A 12,352-nucleotide genomic window follows, 5' to 3' on the forward strand; every position below is an offset into this window, starting at 1 on the left:
TTTTTTGGGAGTGTCTTCTCTTTATGCAGATATTCTATTTCAGTACCAAAAGCATATTTTTAAACTATCTTCACCAGAGATTTTCTAGAATTTTGAATCTCTGCAGTTGTTAAACAACCACTAATCTTTGCAGCTGGAAACTTGCAATTTAAAATAAATCTTCTACACCAGGCAAATACCCTTTGCAATTTAGTCCATGACGAAATTTTATTTATGACGTTCATAAAATCAGGCTGGCTTTCTTCCTTGCAATCATTCATATTAATGTTCATGGGCTTGATTCGTTTCTCAATACGAACTTCATCGTCCAAGTGTTCGCTATTCCAAGAGCTAAAACCTTTACCATTATTCCATTCTGACTCTTCAAGTCTCAGCCAAGGAGGTCCATGCCTGTATTTATCTCCTTCTTTCAATTCGCTTGCATTGCACCCACGTGTCAGCAAATCAGCAGGATTATCGATACCACAGCAATGTCTCCAATTTTCTGGTTCAGTTTTCGCTTGAACTTCCATTACTCTGTTCCCTACAAAGGGTTTCCAATTGCTAGCACACCCCTTGATCCAATGTAAAGTCACCATGGAATCACTCCATAAATAATAATTGTTCGTTATGTGGAAAACACTTCTCAAGGAGTCTAGCACTCTTGCACCAAGGACAGCGGATAAAAGCTCTAGTCGCGGTAACGTAATTTTCCTAACAGGTGCAACTCTAGCTTTTGCAAGGACAAAGTTAACTTCATACTGTCCTGATTCATTGATGTATCTGAAGTAAGCTATAGTACCGAAAGCTAATTCACTGGCATCGCAGAAAATATGTATCTGAAAATCGATGTTCTCTCGACTAGACCTAGGAAAGTACCAACGAGGTATAATAATGTCTTCCAGTTTCGGAACTTCAAATGTCCATTTCTTCCATTTTCTTCTCAAATCATTAGGTAACTCATCATCCCATCCAAGTCCTCTTTGCCAAGTAACTTGCAACAATATCTTTGCTCGAATCGTGAATGCAGCTGTAAACCCGATAGGGTCAAAAATCATGCATGATAGTTGCAAAATGGCACGCTTCGTGCAAATAGTACTTGAGAGAGAACAGTTTATGGAAGATAAATCCAATTTCAGTTCATCTTTCACGGTGTCCCATATGACACCTAGTACCTTAATAGGAATCAAACTATTTTTGGAAGGTTCATCGAATTTCGTTTCTTGCCAATATTGCGACAGTTTGATGCTGTTAGTTTTAAAGGCACGTAAGTTCATGTTGGCAGACATAAGAATGTTCTTTGTGTCGTTACACAGTTCAATAGCGTCTTCTAAATTATTCACACTTGTAATTAAATCATCGACATAGAGGCAATCGTTTAACGCCGCGTATGCTATATATATATATGCAGTGCAAATTTAGAAAATTTCCTATACCTTTAGATTACTTCTTAAAAAATAAAGTCAAAAATTAATTTATTTACTTTTATTTATTAATTCTTATTATTTATTCATTTACTTTGTGCGCATGAATTGATACTTAAGCGAGGAAAAAATAAAACGTTTTCAAAACTCATTGAGTAAGGTAAGTTAGGTGAAAAACATCAAAACCTGTTTGATAGTCTGAAAAAATTGCGACAAGATTAAAGGACTGTAAGAATTATAAGAAACACCTTCTACTCTTTCATCCATCAAATCAGGTTTATTTTGATGTTTTCAATCTTTAAATAAAATAACGTTTCTTTTCTTAAATTCATGTAAGTATATATTGCATTTGTGATTTCATTTTTGACAAGAATTCTAAAAATATATATTAAAGGGCTGTGATTATAGCTACTCCTATATATATAATCATATTCTTTTCTTCAATAACTTCAAAATATTTTCAGATTCATATCTATTTTCAAGGTTTAATTTTTTTAGACGACAAGATGTTGTACACAGCGAAAAATAAATAAATAAAGGAAACTCTCTGAATAGCTTTTGATGTAATAATCAAATTATCACTTTCTAGTACCAGGGCTGGTTGATTTAAAGCAATGTGGTTTAAATCATGATTTTAACTACGGTTTAAACCTAACGGTATTTTTTTCAAAAGAAACCAGGTCTTTTTTTTTTAAATTTTAAATAATTAATTTTTCTTCATTTATATAAATTCTTCCCATTTGATTATAAAGAAATTTAAAAAGAAGTTTTCTTAAATTTTTTACAATTTTGAGTCCAACAGCTTATGGGAATTTGTATTATTTCAAATAAATATAAATTGCAATTTTTAAATGTTTGCATAGTTTTCCACTAAAATATTTATACTCATTTCGTTCGGAAGAAACTTATTTCTTCTGAGACAGACTATTTATTTTAATTTTTGAAGAAATTCTCCAGAATGTTTTGTACTTCTTAGTTTTCCTTTATTTAAAAATGATACATTAAATAGCTTTAAAATTAATATTTTAACTAGATTACAATTACAAACTATTTAAAAAACTGTTAAATATTTTTTTCTTCTTCTTTTTTTTTTTTTTTTGAAAAAACGTTTCTTCCGAAGTGATTTTACCACTGTGAAAGAAACTTGCCCTCCCTGTTGTAAAATAAAGTGAGCAAATTTAAAAAGAAATCAATGTCTCTTAAAAATGCTTAAAATAAAATAGATGTCCCATGTTTTGTAGTTTTTAAAATTACTTAAATAATGTATTAATTACTTAAGTAGTATAATAATTACTTTAAAAAAACGCAGTAGGGAAAATTGCTAGTTTTTTCTGATAATCTGGATTTTAGATCATTTATAAGTTTGTTTGTTTTTCATGTGATTTTTCAAATTCCGATGTTTTTAATAACATGATATTACGACACTGGAATTCGAAATTAAAGTTATAACTTTTTGATGCTCTTGATTAGCGATTTTGTCGTAAATCCTCATTGTTTTCTGATCATACTTTCGATATTTATTAAATGTTTTTGGGCGATCTCTGCATGATTTTTCAAACTTCGGTATTTTAATACAATACTGCAACACCCGAAGTTCAAATTTGAATAATCACTTTTCGATGAGCATGATTTACAACTATTCTGTCGTTAGCACATCGTTTTCTGATTGTTTTCACGACAGTTGTTTTAGCTATATTTCATTTTACGTTATTTTTCTATGATCATTCAAATTTTTTAACGTGTTTTAATCATGACTACTGCATCCTTAATCCATATAATTTTTGTAACCATTTTCTCAACAGATAGTTTTCGTTTTACTGGGCTTTTTCACATAGTTTTTCAAAAAGCGATATCTTTAATATGATGTTATTACGACACATGAATTACAAATTTGTCTAATCTATTTTTAACTAATCCTTTCCACATCGTTTTTAAAATATTTTTATTTTAAATACAATATTTTAAATACAATATTATTATTATCGACTTATTCGAAATCACGTATTTGAGTATTTAAACTTTCATATTTTCTACAATAAATATTTACCATTCAGTGATCGTTTTATTGCAATAAGTCTAACAACAATGATTATGATCTGAATCGCGTAAGGAATTACGATACCACTTTTATAAACCCTGATTTCATGTATTTTTTTAGCAAACTCTGCTTTTGAAAAATGAAATCATGCCCTGCTAACAATCGAGGTGGAAATTTTACATATGTGCAAAAAAGATTCCGGTATTAAATGTTTATTGGGTTGTTAAGTGGAGAATATTTAAGCTCTTAAGTTATAATATATTTTTTATCATGTTGAAATATTTATGAGTAAAAGTTTTTGTTTGTATTCTTCATAAAAATTTTAATCAATAGTTCATTATGTGAAATACTTTTCAATGATTTAATTAATTTTAATTTGAGGCTCAGCATGCTATTTAACCTTTAGTTTTAAATAAAAATTATTTCATTTTGTAATGGTTGAAAATTTCTGAATCGCAAAGTATGCAAATTTTTAAATTTATGTGGCAAAATATAAAATTTTAAAGAAATCGGTCAAATAGTTTCTAAGAAATCGAATTTTTTAAAAGTCAGATATTTAAAATTCGATTTCTCAGGAAAAATTCGAACGATTTTGTTCAAATTTGGAATTTTTCCTTAGACAATTTTATTTTTTAAAATGATGCAAAAATGCGTATACCTAGGAATAGATTTTTTCACCCATTATCAAATAAAATAATGAAAAATAATAAATAATTATTAAAAATTATTTTATGCATGAAATTATAATTGGATAAATGAATTTGAAGATTGCGTGCGAAAATATTTTAATTCGCTTGGAAAGTTCTCGAGATAGGCGAAATACGCGAAACTTAAGATCAACATTACTGGGTTCAAATTTTCTACCGCTCGCCTGACCAAACTATTGGGACCGTATTTCCCAGAGAGCGGTTACCCGCTATATTTTAGAGGCCAGGAATCCGTCAAAAAAAAGTATGATTATTCTGAGAACGTATGTTTTTTATGTCTGAGGTCGTAACTTGAAATATTGTTTAATATTTTTTTAATGGTGGGCACCTGGGACGAAGACCCATTGGCCTCAGAAAATGCCAGAACTGCTACTCTCTTCTCGTTACCCAGTGGGCACCTGTGGCGAAGTCACGGCAGTGGAGCAGCGTCGCCCACGTCACACAACCACAAACCCGTTTATAGGGCAGGTTCACACACAAAGGAGAAAGGACATAGAACACAGAGAGAAAGAAACATCCATGTCCTGAGCAGGATTCGAACCCGCGACCATCGGCTCCGCAGTCAGGCACGCTAACCACTCGGCCACCTGGTCGGCAAGTTTGCACTAATTAATTAGCATATTTGAGGTCACTTTCCTCGAACCATTAAACTCACGTTCTGGTACTTAAAAATCCAATAATTAGATCAAAATTTATTCAGAGTGATTAGTTAATTTTTTGAGCATTGCAGACATAGTAGGTTATTAATTAAAAATTGTGATATTCACAAGCTATTAATGATATATTAGTGAACAATTTTAAAACTTAACATCTATTTCATTATAATAATTGATGGAAAACTATTAATTACTATAATAAAGAAATTTTGTCTAAGAAAGCTCGCGCAGCGCTTTAAAAAAAATTAAATTTAACACAAAAAAATAGCAAAACAACATTTTTGAAACAGACAAGAATGATTTATAACAAACCAGCGATTCAACTTACTTTAAAATGTATCGAAAAATGAAATCTTATATTTCAAAAAGATTTTAATAATAATTAAATTTTGCAATAATTTACTGCAATTAAGTACCGAAATGTAAAATATCTTTCCGATAGAAAAGATTTTTAAAATTATTCTAAATAAAAGAAATTTGCAGCTACTTCCTGAACTGCCCAATTTGTGATATTTTTCTCTTGTAAAAATTTGAATATTTTCTTCACATTAAACAAAGAAATTGTCTTAACTCAAATTTACACCTTTTCAACAAATCCACATCATAATTTTGACAAAACAAAAGGCGCGTTAAAGACACCAGCTTTAAGCAATACATTTTTTTAATGTTGCCTTGCTGACCACCATAACATAAAAGGCTCAAATTACAAAAAATGCTTGAGTCCTCTTGATTTCGGTAGTCTTTGCAGTTTTCCCCATAATCTGTTTTATTTAGAATGATGTAATTAGAAGTTTGAACTATTTAAGGAAAGAAAAATAGCAAATACTACTAACCTCCTTAGGTAGAAAAACTTATGAATTAATAAAAAAACGTGTAATACTCGTTATATATCCGGTTTAAAAAATGCCGAAACGTTGTTCCGTTATGTTCTGGCCCTACTTTACCCCTGATTGTACCTTAGATCATTGGATGTTACACCTTGAATCACTCTCATTTTGAACTATACTATACTTTTTAGTTTACTGAAGTTGCTGTTTTAATAAAGTTTTCAACAGTATTAAAATAAACCATTAACGAATTACTTTAGTGGTATATAGATTTACTAAGAACAAAAAAACCTTTGCATGTTGCAAGCGGCAAATTCCACATGGAAATATATGTAGGATTGTTCACGTTCAGAAATATACATAGTGCATACCTCAGACCTGTACAAAATACAATACTGACACTTATCCAAGGTACAATAAGCTTCTACTTTTTTTGAATTCCTAACAAAGTTTCAACATAAGTTTCGCGTACTAGAGCAAAATCTTGATATTTCGCTGCCTTTCCTTAGTAATTATTATTCAGTGCAGGCGATGTTACGAAGCCGACACAAAAACGTATTTTCTCTATACAAAACTTACCTTTCTTTGAAGTTGACCCTCAAAAAATAAAGGAGGGAAGCAGCCGCAATCTGGAAAAATGATGTCTCAACAATCAATTAAACGCGTTTAACGTCATCAGCCACTGACTATTAACCCTTTGCTTACGGTGTACGATGTTCTTCCTTCACATATGGTCCACATGTTGTACCAACCGTAAGGTAAAGATTAAAACTCGAAATTTACGTAAGAATATTATCTTTCTTTCATATTACTGCTAAGCATTCCCCGAAACCATACGTAAGTCATGCGGCGTTAATAATTAGTACCATTTCTTGTATGATAAATACAATTTTTTTCAAAAATATATTTTTTTCTTTAATTCTATCTATAAAAAGCTCTAATTTCAGAAGGAACTAAATAATCGTTCATCTGCATGGGAGAGATTGAAACGTGAAAAAGATATTAGACTTTTGACAGCTCTCATGTGGAGTTACATGGAACACTTAAAAGTAAAATATATTCTATTCTGAAGAGTGAATATGATAAGTAAATATGATTATAATTAATAATTGGAGATTTTTTTAATTTAATTTTCAGGAACCAATTTTATCCAAGCAAGATTTAACATACATTGTTTTAAGAGCTGAAAAACCTGTGAATGCTTTAGTAAGATTGGATAAAGTAAGTAGTGTCTGTTATCCTAAATTATAAAAATTTAACCATTGAAATAAGGCAAAATTATTCCTTGAAATGTTGAAATTTTCTATACCATTATGTTATGTATTAAATGCTATTTTTGTGAGTTAACGGAAAACTACACTGTAAAAAAATCCTCAACCAGTACTTGGTGCAAAGTTTCTCACGAAAGGTCCCAAAGTTTGGTTAAATGAAAATTTATTTTATTTTAGTTACGCCATAAATTGTGAAGTGTGATCGAAAAATACTCCCATGGTGCAACTGACTGCACCAAAATTTAGTAAAAGGCCCACAATTTTGACGGTAAACGGGACGATATTTGTTCACGAAGCCAATATTCGGTGTATCGGGACGACTAATGCATGTTATTCCAAGTGTCAACTTATTGGTAAATGTTTTGTTTACATTAATTAACCCTTACGGCTTTTAATATAATGAAGCCCGACATTATGGTTCACCTGTTATACAAGCCGTAAGCATTTCTTTTATATTGCCTTTTTAATTTGGTTGGCGGTATAAAATGGTTAGAGATTTTAACCTACTTACGGATAAATAGTTTTGTTACTGTAACTTGGCCTGCATTTGGGTGCTTTAAAAATACCTAATAATGGTGCAAAATTCCTCTGCTTTTATAAAAGAAAGAATAAAAATAGGTGTTTTGTTTCTTCGTAACATCTACTTTTGGTGCAACTCATATTTGGAGCTAGTTAAAATATCAAAATATGGTGAAATTGAGCTCAAATTTATGTAGCCAGCAAATAAATACCAATTTTTAGTGCAGCGTGGCTCGGAATTTCCAACAGTTTTTTGTAACAAATAGGATTGTAAGTATATTAAAATAAATTTTAAAACGTTAAAATGAATACAATGCTTATATATGTCTTGATATTTTCAGAAAATATCTATATGAAATAATTGGCATGCATAACTATCAAAATATGCATTTTAAAATAATTAATTTAATATTAAATTTGAAAAATTGTAGAATGTATAAGAATAACAGGATATAAGAAGGAAAAAAAACCTATATAACATTTCTAAATTGACATCAACGCACCTCAACTTGTTTCACTGTATTATTGAAACAGTTTATTTTCACATTCAAGGATTCATTTTTAACAATCGTCACTTTTAATGTAGTGAATTTTTAACTACTGAACTAATTTCATTGAACCTTGTTATTTAAACTAACATTGATTGCGAGTTTGTAAAAAACGTCAAAAAATAAATCGTTAAGAAATCAAATAATAAAAATTAATCTATGGCGAATTTAAGAAATGAGTGCAAACTTGTTTTGATTTATTTCCGGGGTATGACACGAAAATTAGTCACTTAAAAAGTTTTAAAGATCAAAATAATAATACTTAATAATAAACAAATAAAAATTGGGAGTCCATTCAAGACAAAACCTCTGTGTATCTAATTTTCATGAGACAAATTACTCATCTGCACTCATTTTAGATTGGGTCCTCAAATTATGAATCCTGTACAGGACTATTCTGCGGTGTTTATGGTAACTAATACACAGTTCAGGGAATTCATCTACTGTTAACACTAGATTGCCTAAGGAAGTCATTTTGACTGCTTTTAATTTCAATTAGAAAAACAATGATGTCTATAATGACACAATTTCTTTGAATTTTGTGACATTTTGTGCAACATATAATTTTTTTATTGTTAAATATTTACTAATAACTTGTTAAATAACTGTAAATAATATAAAAAAAGTTAAAAATTAATTTTACACAAATTTATTTACGCATTCACAATCCTGTCACTTTGACTGCTTTTAGGCAATATAGGTATATACTAATTTTCCGTCTTTCTAGTGTTAAGCATATTTTTGTATTATAAACTTTTTTCGATGCGACCCTTCGATTCCATGGTTGCTAAGCAACTGCCCTAACACACCGTACTCTGCTTCCTTGTTTAGTGTTAAAAATATGCTCACTTAATCAAAGTTATACTCAGAGTGCAATATTATTATTATTGTGAGCACTTTGTATGTACTTTTACTTGTATTGCATTACTTTTAAAATGTATTACTTTTGTTACTAGTTTAAGGAAAATGTACAGTAACTTGTAATGAAATATATTTACTTTTAAGTTTTGGAAGTATATTCAATTTACTTAGTATTAATTTTGAGTGAGAAATTCTTCCTAATGTTTCACTCAACCGGAAAGAAAAATTCTTAAAAAAAAATTTTTTAAAAATTTGTATTTGTTTTATTACTGTATTTTATTTGAATTGCATATTTACAAGACTTATTCCAAAAGTAAGATTTCTTTTCTTTTTAGAAATGCATAAATTTATTTATATTTTTTTATAACTTTTTGTTATTTTTCTACATAATCATAACTTTCGATCTCTGTTGAAACTGCCTCACGCAAGCCCTCACCATTGCATAAAACTTCGTCCTTTAAACTCATCGGAGTATTAACGATCTCTGCGATAAATAAAGCACAAATAAATGTTCAAAAATTATTAAAATACTATGGTTTCTGTTCTATAAAGAAGAATCTTCCCTACCATAAAAACACAAACGAAAGCGACAAACACGTAGCTATAAGATAAAAAATTATTTAACTAACAGTGGAACAAGTTTGATAATACAAGGGAAAGAAGAAACAGGTGTGATGGGGTATGGTGGAATCGCCGAAGTGCAAGATGTAGAAATTAAATGAGAACAGATTTCCAGACTTATGAAATATATGATATTAGAAATATATGAAATTGTATGATATTAGTAATATATGAAATTGTATGATATTAGTAATATATGATATATATATATTACTAAAATATATGATAGTAGAAAGTATATGATAGAGAAAATATATGATATTAGTAAAAAAAATAATGTATGATATTAGTAAAAAAATTAATATATGATATTAGTAAAAAAAATAATATATGATATTAGTAAAAAAATTAATATATGATATTAGTAAAAAAATTAATATATGATATTAGTAAAAAAAATAATATATGATATTAGTAAAAAAATTAATATATGATATTAGTAAAAAAATTAATATATGATATTAGTAAAAAAATTAATATATGGGATTAGTGAAAAAATTAATATATGTTATTAGTAAAAAAAATTTATTAGTAAAAAAATTTATATTAGTAAAAAAATTAGCTAAATTATTATTATTATTTTTATTTTTTTTTGAAAAATATGGAATGATTCTTGAAAGTCAAGGACCGTAGTATTAAAACGATGTTGAATGATTTTAGTCAACTATAGTCATTGATTAGAATTCTAACTATGTTAGGAGATGGATAACCCAACCCCTTCACACCTTTCTTGTATTTCCCTTTTAATATCTTCTCCAAGCTTGTTCCTTTTATCCTGTTGATTAAACTACTTTTTTTTATTGCAACGTGTTTGTCTCGTTACGTTCTTCTGTCATTTTGTGTTTCGACACTGAAAAAGGCTTATAGACCCGAAGCTACAGTGTGTCCATTTTTATGCCTTTGCTTTATTTATGCGTAGTACAAAATATTCCCTTTTGTTATTTGGAATCTCAATAATAGTTTGAATGGAACTTGATTACCACCTGATGAGGTAAAAATCAAGTGTAACCCTAAGGGAGTTTATTACTCAAAGATATATTATGAATGTATATTCAGAGTACAGTCCACTATTTTTTGTAGAATGTTCACAGTCGTTTAAAATTTATAATGAGATGGGAAATATTCTTAAATTGTATTGAAAATCTAAAAAAAAATCCGATTTGTCTAAATGGAACGCAATAGAACCTCTAAATACCTAATGAATACAAAACTGAGAATTTCTATGGTTAATGTTGAAACCTCATTTCCTGTGAAATATTTTTACTTAGAAATGTGTAATTTAGAAGAACTCAGAAATGCAATAAAGCAATTATTTCAACTAACTTTTTTTAATTACTTTCAATTATTACGTAAAATTGGGATAAATATTCAACATTTTTTTGCATTGTATAGGATATTGTATTTCTTCACGTTTTGGTCATAACACAAAATCCACTCTTATAAGATATTCCATAAAACTGTCCAAAAGGCTACGGAAAAAAAATCTAACCTTTCTAATGATTTCTTCCTCGTAATTAAAAACCCCGTCCAATTATATTTTTAAAAAGACTATCGCTTTGTAAAGACATGCAAAAAAATCCTAAAATGTTGTTTTTGAAGTGATAAAATAGTACCAAATGTTGTCCAATATATTGGACGCTGGGCCTTCATAGCTTAAAATGTAATGTACAAAAATTGAGAATTCATTCATTGCAGAGACCAAATTTTAAATATTTCACCCATCTATTTCTTCTCATCTCGTTTTAGAATTCTTTTCTTTTTTCTTATAATATCGTTAATTTGATCTTCTTTTTTTAGGGTACAAGGTACACAACGGAATATTTAATCCGTTTTATCGCCCGCTTACTGCCAAATTCAGGTAACATTGTTGATGATCTTTTAAGAAGACTGGTGGCATCTCTTACCCATCAGAGTATTGCAATTAAAGGAGCTTTATGTCCCGTGGGATCAAAATGGCCCAAAATGCGAGAAGGAACAACAAGGCATATGATGATGTTTGTTCAAGGACTTTATGATATTGTTACAGGAAATAAGAATTCAACAAAAGAAGAAACTCTTACTAGTAATACTCGATCAGTCATAAATGGTAACAAATTCAGCAGAGTTGCGGGTAGGGCTTACTTAGGATTGAATCTAATGGTAAAAGCCATTGGAAAGCCAACCACGCATTGACAGTTCAAACAGTATAAATCACAATTTTTCGAAGAATGCTTCTACGATTAAAAGAATTCTTCCAAATATTTCAGGAATAATGGATACAAATTATGCACAGATTGGAATAATTTTATACTACAAATTTAGTTTTCTTAATGATATAATCAGCGGTTCCCAAAACGTTTACCTCTGATCTTTATGACCTTTTTGACCCACGAGCGATTCCACGAAATCAGAAATGGAAAAACATTTAACACACTTATTTTGCTTTCACTTTAATCAACGTTAATTCAAAGTATACATTTTTTTGGACAAGAATTAAATAAATAAAATTATTGTGCCCATAAACACAATAATGAGACAAAAAGAATAAAAGAAAAGAGATTAACGAACAAAATTTTTAAAAAATAAGAAAAAAATAATAAGTTTTATTTACTGCGCTTAAGCAGTAAGTATAAAAGACCCATAAAATAATTAAAAATACAGAGAAAAAAAGAAAAATATATAATTTTAAAGAGAAGAAGAAAAAATTTTAATAAATAAAATGTTTTAGAAAATACTTAAAAAAATTTAAAAAGTTTAGAAAACTTAAAAAAGCCGGAAAACAGAACACATTAAGTAAAAATATCACGTAAAAACAGAAAATAAAATATTAAAAAAAAAAAAAAAACAGAATAAAACATAAAACGAAAAATATAAAGCGGATTTACTCTGTTTTTTCTTTATATTTTGTTTTCTGTTTTTACG

At 28.9% G+C, this 12,352-nt stretch overlaps 1 protein-coding gene across 4 annotated transcripts in view; it reads left to right on the top strand.

Moving 5' to 3' along the window:
* Positions 1-12,106, top strand: part of LOC107455726 (protein tyrosine phosphatase domain-containing protein 1) — a 113,305-nt gene extending 101,199 nt beyond the window's left edge. For all 4 annotated transcript variants that reach the window (XM_016073396.4, XM_043048992.3, XM_016073395.4 and 1 more), the window contains 3 exons: positions 6,579-6,680; positions 6,769-6,852; positions 11,249-12,106. In XM_016073396.4, coding sequence (XP_015928882.1) covers positions 6,579-6,680; positions 6,769-6,852; positions 11,249-11,623 — 561 coding nt within the window. In that variant the 3' untranslated portion in view covers positions 11,624-12,106. The remainder of the gene's footprint in view (positions 1-6,578; positions 6,681-6,768; positions 6,853-11,248) is intronic.
* The last annotated feature ends 246 nt before the right edge of the window (positions 12,107-12,352 follow it).

The sequence above is a fragment of the Parasteatoda tepidariorum genome, chromosome 11 (assembly GCF_982258835.1).
Source record: "Parasteatoda tepidariorum strain Cologne lab strain chromosome 11, Ptep-v5.0, whole genome shotgun sequence".
Lineage (NCBI taxonomy): Eukaryota > Metazoa > Arthropoda > Arachnida > Araneae > Theridiidae > Parasteatoda > Parasteatoda tepidariorum.